Raw genomic sequence first — 14,141 nt, forward strand, 5'->3', positions numbered from 1 at the left:
GGTGCCTCTCCTCTTTCCCTTTGTGTTCGTCATTTTGGCGAGTTACTGCAAGATGGCTGCTTCGGCCGAAAGGAGCAATGTTTAATTCTTAAAGGGATTAAAACAAAATGAGTGCTGGAGCAGTGGCTTCGAAGGCAAGGTCACTGACTGTGGATCCAAAGGACCCCAGTTCAAGTCCCAGTTATTTCCTGATTGCTCCTAGCCATCTGCACTGTCATTTGCTGTACAGTGGTGGCACACGCCTTTAATCCCAGCACTTGGGAGGCAGAGGCAGGTGGATTTCTGAGTTCGAAGCCAGCCTAGTCTACAGAGTGAGTTCCAGGACAGCCAGGGCTATACAGAGAAACCCTGTCTCAAAAAGCAAACAAACAAAAAAGACAGAAACCATAGCCTAACATTTACTGCCTGAAACTTCATGGAAGTCCTTAGCTCAGTGCTTTTCGGCATATAAACTGTCAGTTTTCACAAGCTAGAGGAGTTATATCTCAAATGAGCATGTGCTTAGGAGACCCTGGACTTCAATCACCACACACACACACACACACACACACACACACACACACACACACACTATATATATATATATATATATATATATGTATATATATATATATATATATGCACACACACACGTATATAGTGATGATTACATCATAAAGGCTCTTTAACCAACTGGGGTGGAAGAAGACAAATCTCTTGTTCTTCAAACCAAGATGTCAGAAAAGTGGTCACTGAGGACAGTGAATGGTTGCTGATCTCTAACATGAGCATGCCTTGCCCTGGGTTTCTGAAAGATGAGTGCTCTGGAATTAATGTTTTAGCCAAGATGGTATTAAAGTTGAATGTCTGGAGAATAAAGAGAATAAATGTTGATAAAAACACAGAGAAGATTAAAATGAATTTTTATCTTACTACTTCTCATCATTTGGAATGTTCTAGACTTTAAGAAGCTTCATGAGGCTCGTTTTAAGAAAATGGAATCCATTGATGAATATATTGTGAGAAAAAAGAAACACATTAAAGAACACAATTCACTTAATGAACTAAAGGTATGCAGATGAAATGCATGGTTTTTATTGTTTATTCATTTTGTTTTGTGTGCTTTGAGTGCCTACATGTAGATATATGTGCCATGTACCTGCCTGGTTTCCATGGACATGAGAAATGGGTTGAGTTCCCTGGAATAGGAGTTATAGGTGGTTCTGATCTGCCATATGCATCCTGGGAATTGTGAACCCAGGTCTTCTGCAAAAATATTTAGTGCTCTTAACCACTGAGCCATCTCTCCAGCTACATCTTGTTCATTTGTTTTTAGTTTTGGAGACAGATTTTCTCTGTGCAGTCCTGGATGTTCTAGAACTCACTCTGTATTCCAGGCTGGCCTTGAACTTACAGAGATCAACCTGTCTCTGCCTTCTGAGTGCTGGAATTAAAGTCTTGAGCCACTATCTGGCGTTTTTTGTTTTTTGTTTTTGTTTTTTGTTTTTCAAGACAGGGTCTTACTCTTTAGTTTGGGCTGTCCTGGAACTCACAGGGATCCTCCTGCCTCTGCAGAACTTGGATTAAAGACATTTGTTACCACTTCCAGTTTCTTAATTCTTAAAATTCATTTTCTTAGACTGAACTACTTGTCTTGTTTGTTGTTGTTGAATTGTCAGTGACTCTCAGCATCCCAAGTACTAGGATTTTAGGCATGAACTGCCAGACTTACCAAAGTCTCAATTTTTTAAAAACTTAACAATATGGAGAATATAGGTATCATCAAATGACTATATATGTAAACGGACTTATTTGGGTTTTGACACATCTTCCTTAAAATTGCTTCTTCCTGCCATCAGAATTTTGAAAACCCTCTAAAAACTATACCCTGCCATGTTGTGGAACTTGCCTTTAACCCAGTTCTTAGAGAGCAGAGGCAGGCACATGAGTTTGAGGCTAGCATGGGCTATATGGGGAATTCCAGGTTAGCCAGTGCTACAGAGTGTTAGTGTCCAAGAATCATTAGAGAATGATACCCTAGACTCAAATAGTATACAAAAGCAAAGAGCGTTTATTCAGCTTAATTTCCTGGATCAAGGGGTCTCCCCATTTGGGAATAGAGACCTCCAGTGGACTCATAGGCCACAGTCAGTTTGTTGTCAAGTTAGGGGGATTCCAGGGAAGGGTATGTGCCCTTTTACCTTGATTGGTTAGGTTAGCTCTGTCTCTAGAGGGCTGACTCATTCTATGATTGGTTAGGCTTTGGAGACTTTCCATGTGTTGCTTACTCATTCTAGCTGCCTGTTCTTACTTCAGGCCAGATGACAAGGTGTCCTCAGACTGGCTGCCCATGGCTGTGGTTGGCTCACCACAGCGTCCTGGATCCTGGTTCCCATTTCTGAGAAACAGAAACTTAGCCTAGTCTCCCAAACTGTCAGTGTGCAGCCTGTCATGGAGTCAGCCTGGCTCTGGCTCCCTCCTCTCAAGACCGTTTTAGTGTGTGTGTGTGTGTGTGTGTGTGTGTGTGTGTGTGTGAGTGTTCTTACAATTCATTGTTTTGTTTTTTAAGACGGGGTTTCGCTGGGCAGTGGTGGTGCACGCCTTTAATCCCAGCACTAGGGATGCAGAAGCAGGTGGATTTCTGAGTTCAAGGCCAGCCTGGTCTACAGAGTGAGTTCCAGGACAGCCAGGCTATACAGAGAAACCCTGTCTTAGAAAAAAAAAAAAGAAACAAAACAAAGAAAAACAAAAAGACAGGGTTTCTTTGTGTAGTCCTAGCTGACCTGGAACTAGTTCTGTAGACCAGTCTGGCATCTAACTCACCTAAATCCACCTTCGGGGATTAAAGGTATGTGCCACCATATCCTGGCACAAAAATTTTTTAAATTAAATTTTTTTAATTAAAAATATAAATGAAAATAAAATGTGTATATACACACAAAATAATACACACATATAGATAGGTAGGTAGATAGGTAACCTCATCCATGTGCAATATGTTCTATGTGCCACATTCACTTTGCCTTACTTGCAATGAGAATGAATTAATTTCTGGCTCTCCAATTGAGGGAATCATAATGGCTATCTTAAAGGGTTCCTATGGTAACAATTCCCAGGGGCGGGGAGGGGAATGCGAGGATTTTCAGTCCAGGCTTTGTTGGTCTCAACGCTCCTTCAAGTGAGGAAAAAGTGATAGAGCCAACTCTTAGCCAAGTTAGAAAAGTTAGGAATTGGTACCATCTTGGGAGGTCAGGGTCACTGTTCTTGGAGTCAAAGGGACCTGACAGAGCTCAGAAACATTCGTGTGAGGACTCGTACTATATCTATATATCTTGCTATTTTTCAAAACAAATGTAAGCCAATTACAGCACTAAACAGTTTTTAAGAGTATCAAGTTGATTTTCAAAGAGGACTAAAACCAGGTGGTGGTGGTGCATGTCTTTAATCCCAGCACTCGGGAGCCAGAAGCAGGCGGATCTCTGGGAGTTTCACCAGCCTGGTCTACAGAGTAAGGGTACTCAGGGCTACACAGAGAAACCATGTCTCAAAACCTAAAACTAAACTAAACTAATAAATTTAAAAAGTGAAATAAAAGGGGACTGAGTAGAGCTAGAGAGATGACCCAGCAGTTAAGAGTGCATGATACTAGCACTGCTGCTTTTCCAGAGGACCCAGGTTCAATTCCTAGCACCTATATGGAAGCTCACAATGGTCTGTAACTCCACTTTCAGGGGATCTGACACTGTCTTCCACCCTCCCTGGGCACCAAGCATGCACATGGTGGATGACATACATACATGCAGGTAAAATACTTATACACATCAAATAAATCTAAAAACTAACGAAAAACAACATTTACTTTGCTGCTCTTCCAGAAGATTGCTTCTTCCTTTTCTTTTTTCTTTTTTAATTGTTGTTGACTTTATCTTGAGAACAGTGTTGTATGTAGTCTAAGCTAGCCTTGAGATGTCTCTTGGGGAGGCTGGCCACAGGCTCCTGGTCGTCTTCACTTCACCTTCCAAGTGGTGGGATTACACGGATATACCGCTCTACCTGGTTTGAGAACAAGCTATTACCTTAATGTTGTGTTGTATTGTGTGTGTGCTTGTTAGTCAGAGGACAGTTTATGAGGGCTGGCTCTGTCCTCTCCCGTGTGGTTGTGGGGAAGGAGCACAGGTCTCCAGGCCTTCACCCACTGAGCTAGAGCTAGCCTGCAGCCTGAGACCAAGATTTTAAAATGGTGCTTGTTCTTCTTTTCAAAAGCGGCTTGACAAAAAAGGGACAGTGACCCCAGTTCCACCAAGAGGAAGGCTCTCTGTGCCCTGTACTCCTGCCAGGCAGCAGTGTCCACAAGGCCACTCAGCAACTAAAATGAATGTCAGGTAAAAAGATTTTCTATTAAAAGTTTGCATGGGTGTGTCTACATATGTGCAAGTCCAGGGCCATGGGTATTAGACAAGGGCTCTACCACAGAGCTATACTCCTAGTGTTCAGATATGTTTGGTGTGTATCCTGTGTGTGTGTGTGTGTCTTGTGTGTATCTCTCTGCCTATGTCTGTGTGTGTATGTGTATGTCTCCGTACATGTGTCTCCGTGTGTATGTGAGTGTGTCTGTGTGTGTCTGTGTGTGTGTGTCAATGTGTCTCTGTATGTCAGTGTGTCTGTGTGTGTGCCTGTATGTGTGTGTGTCTCTGTATGTGTGTATGCCTCAATGTGTCTCTGTGTGTATGTCAGTGTGTGTGTGTCTCTGTGTGTATGTCAGTGTGTGTGTGTGTAGATTTGTTGGATAGACCACAGCTCCAGTTGTCATCACAATCCATCTACATTTTTTGGAGACAGAATCTTCTACCAGCCTGGAACTTATCAAGTAGGCTAGTCTAGCTGGCTCACCAGCCCTAGGAATTCACCTGCCTGTACTTCCCCAGTCCTAGGGGGAAGTACTCTTTATTTCGGTGATGAAACACCATGACCAAAAGCAATTTGAGGAGGAAAGGGTTTATTTGGCTTACCCTTCTATATCCATCTTCATCCTTGGAAGAAGTCATGACAGAAGCTCAGACGGGGCAGAGACCTGGAGGCAGATGATGCCATGGAGGGATGCTGACTATGGCTTCTCCTCGTGGTGTGCTCAGTCTGCTTTCTTATAAACCCAGGACCACCAGCCTAGGGGGTGTCCCTACCCAAAATGATGTGGATGGCCCTCCCCCATTGGTCACTGATTAAGAAAATACCCTATAGCTGGATCTTATGGAAACATTGTCTCACCTGGGGTTCCCTTCTTTCAGATAAATCTAGCTTGTGTCAAGTTAATATAAACCAGCCAGCACATCACTAAAATACATGTCTGACATTTGGCATGAATGGAGAGTGCTCACTTATACCACTCTACCAAATAAGCTCATTCAAGGCAGATGCTGCCACCAAAGCACCTGGTGATGGTCCAGTGGTCTTACAAGCTTGACCTTGGTTCCTCTCAGTACAGATACTCACATCTATCCCTCCATTGTGCATTTAGGTTTTCAGCTGCCACTAAAGATAATGAACATAAGTACTCACTGACCAAGACACCAGCCAGAAAGTCTCCACATGTGACTGCACCTGGGAGTGCTTCAAAAGGCCAGGCTGTGCTCAGGACACCCAAGCTAAAGACCACTGAGAGGAATTCTACTGCAGGTAGAAGAATGTTCTTCTTTAGATCTGTAACTTCCTAAAATTAAACATGCCTCTTTCTCTAAAGTCTCTATATGTATAAAGTCAAGTGCAAAACCATGATAGGATGTTTTTCATTTATCCTGGTGAAGGAAATGCCAGAGACATAAACTAAACACACACATGCCTGCTGCAGCCTCCATTCTATTGGAAAGGAGGCCTAAGAAAGTGACCCTTCCTGAATTACTTTCAGCCCTTCTAGGACTCCGAGATTAAGAAAAAGATCTTGGAACTCAACCTCTGTGGTCCTCCGTGCCTTTGACAGGAACAGGATTCCAAAGCCCAGCACAGACAGGTCGTGGAACAGGACATGAAGATGCTCTCAACATTTGCTCTACTTAGATGCCACCTCCAAGTCCCCTTAGTGGGTTTTGTTTTTCTTCTTTTTGTGTTACTGAAGATTGAACCTGAGGACTTATACATGATAAGTGCTTGTCTAACCACTGAGGTTCATTTCACCCTGCCCAGGTGCAAGAGTGATGGCAGGGTTCAAATGAAAATGTACACCTCAGTAGGAGAGACTTACAAATTATGTGCAAGGCTATAGATTTGATCACATGCACATGTGCATACACACACACACACACACACACATTCACACACCAAGATTCTCCTTACAGTCTTGTTAAAAATAAGGCTTATCGCCGGGCGGTGGTGGCACATGCCTATAATCCCAGCATTTGGGAGGCAGAGGCAGGTGGATTTCTGAGTTCGAGGCCAGCCTGGTCTACAGAGTGAGTTCCAGGACAGCCAGGGCTACACAGAGAAACCCTGTCTCGAAAGACAAAAAAAAAAAAAAAAAAAAAAAACAAAAAAAACAAACAAAAAAAAATAAGACTTATCAGTCTTATCAGTTAAGAGTACTGACTGCTCTTCCAGAGGTCCTGAGTTCAATTCCCAGCAACCAAACAGTGATTCACAACCATCTGTAATGGGATCTGATGATGCCCCTCTTCTGGTATGTCTGAAGACAGCTACAATGTACTCACATACATAAAATAAAAATAAATCTTTAAAAAAAAAAAAGATTACCAAGTTCCTAAGACCAGAGCAATTGATGTTCAGATTGAGGAGAACCTCATTGGTGATGATAATCAGTGTGGAGACAGAAGGTTTCTATATGGGTTACCAGCTTAATTGAATAGTAACAAAGAAAATTAAATTCAGGGCTAGGGAGATGGCTTAGTGAGTAAAAGCAATTGTCTTTGAAGCATGGGACCTGAGTTCACTTCCTAGAGCTCTTGTCTAAAAGAAATCTGGATGCAGTAACACGTTTATTATATCCCAGTGATGTGGGGACATAGACAGAATTCACTCCCTGGAACTCAGCAGTTGGTGAGATCCAGACCATTGTGAGAGACTGTTTCTCAAAGAAAAAGCGGATGATACCTAACCTCAGAATGTGTTCTTGCTTTCTCTGTTCCTCTCTATGTATCTCTCTTATACACACATAAAGCGCAGAGATGAAAAGAGTAAGTTTACAGAATTCTTCTCCATATTGACCTCTCATCTGGCCTTATCTTAAGCTTTATCCATACCACCATCAGCCAACAAACATTCTGCCTAGCATTCTAAACATGAATAAATGTCCTGGGCAGGGGTGGTCAGAAAAAAAATGGGCTGGAGCCGGAAATCATCTACCTCACAATAACAAGAGATAAAAGAGGTGAAGCGCAGACCAAGACACTGAGCTCATTCTGCTAAGTCAGAAAATTAAATCATCAAAATAAGAAGTTGCTTTGGCTCCCCACCCCATTACCAGATTTGAATTTTAACTTTTTCTGTGACTTCATTAACTCAACAGAATGTTTCATGATTCAAACCTATTCGGTTATTTTAACAGTGTTTCAATGGTATGGATCTAGTTAGTTTAGGTTATCCCCTAAAGACATATGAGTACCTCCAAAACATGTCATATGCTGTGGGAGTACAAGGATTTCTTTTAGACACAGGATCAAGATTAGTGTACTCAAGGGTGAACCCCCACTCTGACACCTCCTGCTTTTGAGCCATTACCACAACTTAAATTCTCTTTTGTAATTGGTTAGCTAGGTGACTCTTGATTTTAGCTTTTCCTTCACAGATGTTAACATTAACCACACTGAGTAGCTTCCTTTATGAAGGGAAAGAAAGAGAAATGTGGTAGGTATTTGGTGCTCAACTATAGCAAGAAGGCTGGATAAATCACACCATGCTCATTTCAGCTCTATGATATACACACTTAATTACTAAATAGTAAATAGCTCTTACTAGTAAATAGAGCTACAAATCTTTTTGCCCAAATATAATTGGTTCTTTCTATTTATTTGAGACAGGGTTTTTACACTGTTATAGTCTGTCCAGGAACTGACATGTGTAGCCCACACTGGTCTCTATGTCACAAGTCTTCCTGCCTCTCCCTTTTGAGTGCTGGGATTATAAATTATAAATGTGCTGGCTTAATTAGTTAATTTTTTTTTTTTTTTTGGTTTTTCAAGACAGGATTTCTCTGTATAGCCCTGGCTGTCCTGGAACTCACTCTGTAGACCAGGCTGGCCTTGAACTCAGAAATCTGCCTACCTCTGCCTCCCAAGTGCTGGGATTAAAGGCGTGCGCCGCCACCACCCAGCAGATTTAATTATTATTATATATAAGTACACTATAGCTGACTTCAGACACACCAGAAGAAGGCGTCAGATCTCATTACAGATGATTGTGAACCATTATGTGGTTGCTGGGATTTGAACTTAGGGCCTTCAGAAGAGCAGTCAGTGCTCTTACCTGCTGAGCTATCTTTGCCAGACCCCTGATTTATTTTCTATAATTATATATATTTATCTATGAGTAGGTATGAGCACATGAGTGCAGGTATAGAGGCCAAAAATTGTCAGCTCCCCTGGAGCTGGAGTTAAAAGGAAATTGTGGGGGTTGGCGAGATGGCTCAGTGGGTAAGAGCACTGACTGCTCTTCCGAAGGTCCTGAGTTCGGATCCTAGCAACCACATGGTGGCTCACAACCACCCATAATGAGATCTGACGCCCTCTTCTGGTGTGTCTGAAGACAGCTACAGTGAATTATGCCGGAGCAAGCGGGGCTGCAGAAGTCCTGCAGCCACACACATGATGGCTCACGGCCATCTGTACAGCTACAGTGTACTCATATACATAAAATAAATAAAATAAATCTTTAAAAAAAAAAAAAAAAAGGGAAATTGTGAACCATATGACATGGGTGCTGGGAATAAACTCAGGTTCTCTGGAAGGACAGTGCAGGCTCCAAACCTCTCTAGCCCTCTTTTCATTTTTTTTTTATTTGCTTTTTAAGACTGGATCTTGTGTAGCTGAGGCTGGTTTGAACTCCCAGTCTTCCTGCCTTCACTTTTCTTTTCTTTTCTTTTTTTTTTTAAGATTTATTTATTTTATGTGTATGAGTACACTGTAGCTGTACAGAAGGCTGTGAGCCATCATGTGTGTGGCTGTTGGGAATTGGACTCAGGACCTCTGTCCCCCCCTCTCACCCCCGCACCTCCCCCCTGCTTGCTCCAGCCCCGCCCGCTCCAACATAATTCAGTTTAGCTGTCTTCAGCACCAGAAGAGGGCATCAGATCTCAGTATGGGTGGTTGTGAGCCACTATGTGGTTGCTAGGATCCAAACTCAATCCTGGGCCATGGGCATGCATGTGTTACAGAACACACATGTAGGAAGAACACTCATACATGTAAATCAAATCTAAGAAGTACAATTTTAAGTTCTATTTGTTTTAATAATTAAGTTCTTTGGTGTTTTGTTTATTTGGACCTTTTTTTTTTCTTTCAGTTATTACCCCTTTCAAGCTGATGACTGAAACAACACAGACTCCAGGTTCTAGTAAGAAACCAGTATTTGATCTCAAAGCAAGCTTGTCTCGTCCCCTCAACTACAAGCCACATAAAGGTATTTGGGACTGTCTGGAAGGGAAGGGCTGCTAGAAGACCAATCAGTTTTGCATTAAAGGTGGAGGTGTGGTTGTATGTGTGTGCATGTACATGTATGTATACTATTATAGTCTATACAGTAGTAAAGTGCTTCCTGGCGGGCATGAGGCTCTGAATTTTATATCCAAACACTGCAAAACAAGAGAAAAAAAACATTACGTGACTTGGAGGGAGTTCCACCATGTAAATTTCTGCCCCTGCTTCCACATGAATCCCTGACTTAAAAGATTCTCCAGTAAGCAAAAAACAATCGATCTGCTTACAAATTTGTTAACCAGAAATATAAGTTGTCAACAGATCAATGTCAGCTCAAAGGTAGCCTGTGTGAACTTTTCATGTTTGGCTATTAAGAACAGAGTCTATAAACATCTGTGAGTTTCTGCTCCTTTGTTTTGAGGCAGGCTTCAAGTATTCTAGTTGTCTTCAGATTTGCTCAAAGCTGGGAATGACTTTGAACTTCAGAGTGATGGGATCTTCATTTTATTTATTTATTTATGTATTTTTAAGAACATTTTAGTTCTGCTCTTAGCAATTTTATATATCACATTCACTTTATTTTGTGTATGGGGTTTTTGTTGTTTGATCTTTGTTGTTGTGTTTTGCGCCACCACCACCCGGCAGGACTTTTTTTTTTTTATTAAAACACATTTTTAGAGAAAAATATGGTTTACATCTGAAATCAAGATTCACTGTAGAAAAAACATGTAAATATCTACAAAACAATGAAAATGTTGAAAGGCAGGTAGGTTAAAAGATGGAGACAAGGAAGCTGTGAATGAAAGATTGTTAACACCCCTTTTTCTTCTACCCTAGGAAAGCTGAAACCTTGGGGGCAAGCTAAAGAGAACAATTCTCTGAACGAATGTATAAGCCGAGTTACCTTCCACAGGAAAACTTACAAACAACCTCATCTCTGGACCAGGTGAGCACATAACTACCTCACAGTACAGAGAGTCCCCAAGCATGTGAGGAATGGAATTTGAAAGCTGTGTTAGAAGCAGAATGTTCCATTCTATTTTGTGTTGTGATAAGCAAATGTTTGAGACTAGAGGTTCTACAGAGAATGGAGTTTACTCTGACTTACAGTTCTGGAAGCCTCAAGTGCTGGTCCAGAACCTTCTGCTGTGTCACAAGATGAAGCATAACATGCCACACTGAAGAGTGAGGCGGACTGTGTAAACACGAGGCAGTGGTAGACAGAGTTGTGCTGTCCTCCCAACAGCTTCTTCCTGGAATAGTTAAGTCAGTCCTGGGGCTTGGCATTAATCCCTTCCAAGGGTGGTACCCATAACCTGATTTTATTTTCCTCTGGCCCCACCTCCTAAAGATTCCACCACCTCTCAAACCTGTTAGAGTGGGGACCAGGCTTGGACAAACCTTACTCCAGCTATAGTTGATCAGTCCCCTTTCCAGTCAGTCACTTTTAAACCTTTCTTTACAAGTGAGCTGGGGCCTGGGATACAGGATAGCTTTTTGTTTTGTTTCTGTTGTTTTTTTGAAACAGGGTTTGTATCCCCGGCTGTCTGGAACTCTGTAGAACAGGCTCGCCTCTACCTCCTGAATGCTGGTTTTAAGGCATGCACCACCACCCAGCCATGATAGTCTATCTAATAACATATATTTTGTTAAGTATTTTCAGCTCTAGCAAAATAGATTGCAAAGTGGGTTTACACTTCACCCCAAATACTGCTTACCCAGGCCTCCCTAGGTAATTGAGAGCATGTTCTTTTAGGACCTGCCTCCCAACAGCACTTGTAAATATCTCCACAGCACAACCAGTGCTCACGGGTGGCAAGGTATAAATTCTTCACTCCAAAGCAAACTAAGTATTGTAAGAAGTGAAGCCCTACAGAGACCCAAGCCAAGCACAGACCTTAAAAGAGTCTAGGTTTACGGCCTGGGACTCTTCTGATACAGGTTACCTGTCATCTGCCTCTTGCCTATATCCATTTCTATCAAAACCTTTCTCTACCTATCGGATAACACGAGCCTGGACTTTTTTTTTCTTCTTCTCTGTAGTCACTGGACCCTAGTTCTAGTACTATAGCCTAGCTATATGTCTGACTTCTAGGAGTATGACTTCTCATTCAAAACTAATTTCTTTAAAGTATCAGGGCTAAATTCAGTCACCTAGGTATCCCCTGGTTCTTGTTCTTGTGAGACTTTAGAATGCTGAGTTAACAAACTGTAGCCTTTGCAGATAAGCTGACAAATTGGAACCCTTAAGAGTGCAGTGCCGCCGGGCGGTGGTGGCGCATGCCTTTAGTCCCAGCACTTGGGAGGCAGAGACAGGCAGGTTTCTGGGTTTGAGGCCAGCCTGGTCTACAGAGTGAGTTCCAGGACAGCCAGGGCTACACAGAGAAACCCTGTCTCGAAAAACCAAAAAAGAAAAAAGAGTCCAGTGCCCTGCAGATACCATTTAACTAGATGTTAGGTCAGCAGTACACTGTTTACAGTGTCTGCCAGAGCATCTTGGTTGAGCCTAACATGGAACATGTCTGTCCCTCTTAGGGAAGAGCAACGGAAGAGACATGAGCAAGAACGAAAGGAGAAGAAAGAAAAGCTTTTGGAAGCTCGAAGAAACCTGGGTGTGACTACAACCCAGTGACCCTGTCTGTTCCTTTACTCCTAACTTGTTTTCCTTTTATATGTTTTTATACTTTCTCTACTTCAGTCAAAAACTCTTTTCTATCATAACTTTTGGTCATAATTTGTGTAGTGTCTTTTCTGTGATATATCTGAAAATATATTATCACCTTAAAGTTCATAACTAAAGTGTTTTTCACCTAATGTCCTATACAACTCAATTTTTTAAAAGTCCTGTCCTCGTGATTGTTAACAGAGATTTTTCACTTCAAGGTCCTGCTAGTTCCGATGGAGATGACCTGCACCCTTTTCTGCACAAGAGTTTCCCTTAGCAGCAAGCTGCAGCTAAATCTTAGCATGAAAGAATAAGATAAAGGTCATAGGAAAAGGGAGGCTGGAAGGCCACATTTTTGTTCAGTAGCCTGGAAAATCTATTAGTCTTATTGAAATCTTATCAAGGTAAAAAGTCTCGTGTATTTGCCAACTGTCACTCATTATGCTCCTAAACTAGAAAACCTCCACTCTCTCTACTTGTTAAATAAAAGCCACAGGGCAAAGGGTGTGCCTCTGCTGTATAACACTTTCTATCACACACGTGTCCCTGAATTTGACTCCTGGTACCACCAAAAACAAAGCTGAGAATTGCTGCTGTAAGAATTACCATCTTTGGCAGACTTAAACCTTACAAGAAGTAGAGAGAGAGGAACGCTGCTAAGCATGACCTTTTCATCTTTGCTCTGCCGTGTAGATTCTGAGTTGTGTGTAATGCTTACAGTGTTCATAAATAAAATCTTTCACTGCGATAGGTTCATTGTTTTTAAACGTAAGTTGTTTGGGATTTGGATGGCATCAGAGATCGGTAAGCACTGACACCACCTCCACCCACTTCTCTCCCACACCTATTGCCACAGGGTCTCATGTAGGGCAAACTTGCCTCAAACTCATTCTATATCTGAAGATGATCTTGAACTCCTGATCTTCCTGCCTCTACCTCCCAGGTGAGTGCAGAGTTACATGTATGTCACCATACCTGGCTATAAAGAAGAGGAAAAAAGTTCTTTTTCGCTGGGCGGTGCTGGCGCACACCTTCAATTCCAGTACTTGGGAGGCAGAGGCAGGTGGATTTCTGAGTTCAAGGCCAGCCTGGTCTATAGAGTGAATTCCAGGACAGCCAGGGCTATACAGAGAAATCCTGTCTCGAAAAACCAAACAAAAAAAAGAAAAAGTAATTGTTACTTCCTGTTGTTTTTGTTGTAAGAGGTTGAATTAAGTTTGTGTGGGTTTGTTGAAAGATTACTTTCTTGCTGCTTCTAGGGTGTAGTTTTGCTCCTTATGTTGATGTTTTCCATCTGTTACGCTTTGTAGGGCTGGATTTGTAGAAACACATTGTATAAATTTTGTTTTGTCATGGAATATCTTGTTTTCTCCATCTATGGTAATTGAGAGTTTTGCTGGGTATAGTAGCCTGGGCTGGCATTTGTGTTCTTTTAGGGTCTGTATGACATCTGCCCAGGATCTTCTAGCTTTCATAGTCTTTGGTGAGAAGTCTGGTGTAATTCTGATACACCTGCCTTTATATGTTACTTGACATTTTTCCCTTACTGCGTTTAAAATTCTTTGTTTAGTGCATTTGGTGTTTTTATTATTATGTGACGGGAGGAATTTCGTTTCTGGTCCAGTCTATTTAGAGTTCTGTAGGCTTCTTGTATGTTCATGGACATCTCTTTCTTTAGGTTAGGGAAGTTTTCTTCTATAATTTTATTGAAGATATTTACTGGCCCTTTAAGTTGGGAGTCTTCACTCTCTTCTATACCTATTATCCTTAGATTTTTTTTTTTATTTTTTTATTTTTTTTTTGGCTTTTCAAGACAGGATTTCTCTGTGTAGCCCCGGCTGTCCTGGAACTCACTCTGT

The 14,141-nt window shown here is 41.8% G+C and overlaps 1 protein-coding gene across 1 annotated transcript in view; it reads left to right on the top strand.

The window, feature by feature from the left end:
* The window catches only part of Nusap1 (nucleolar and spindle associated protein 1), a 31,055-nt gene extending 18,025 nt beyond the window's left edge, over positions 1 to 13,030 (top strand). Inside the window, exons 6-11 of the mRNA XM_031371525.1 lie at positions 940 to 1,049; positions 4,243 to 4,361; positions 5,495 to 5,652; positions 9,484 to 9,600; positions 10,455 to 10,563; positions 12,153 to 13,030. Coding sequence (XP_031227385.1) covers positions 940 to 1,049; positions 4,243 to 4,361; positions 5,495 to 5,652; positions 9,484 to 9,600; positions 10,455 to 10,563; positions 12,153 to 12,249 — 710 coding nt within the window. The 3' untranslated portion in view covers positions 12,250 to 13,030. The remainder of the gene's footprint in view (positions 1 to 939; positions 1,050 to 4,242; positions 4,362 to 5,494; positions 5,653 to 9,483; positions 9,601 to 10,454; positions 10,564 to 12,152) is intronic.
* Positions 13,031 to 14,141: the final 1,111 nt, after the last annotated feature.

Source organism: Mastomys coucha, unplaced genomic scaffold, assembly GCF_008632895.1.
Source record: "Mastomys coucha isolate ucsf_1 unplaced genomic scaffold, UCSF_Mcou_1 pScaffold15, whole genome shotgun sequence".
Lineage (NCBI taxonomy): Eukaryota > Metazoa > Chordata > Mammalia > Rodentia > Muridae > Mastomys > Mastomys coucha.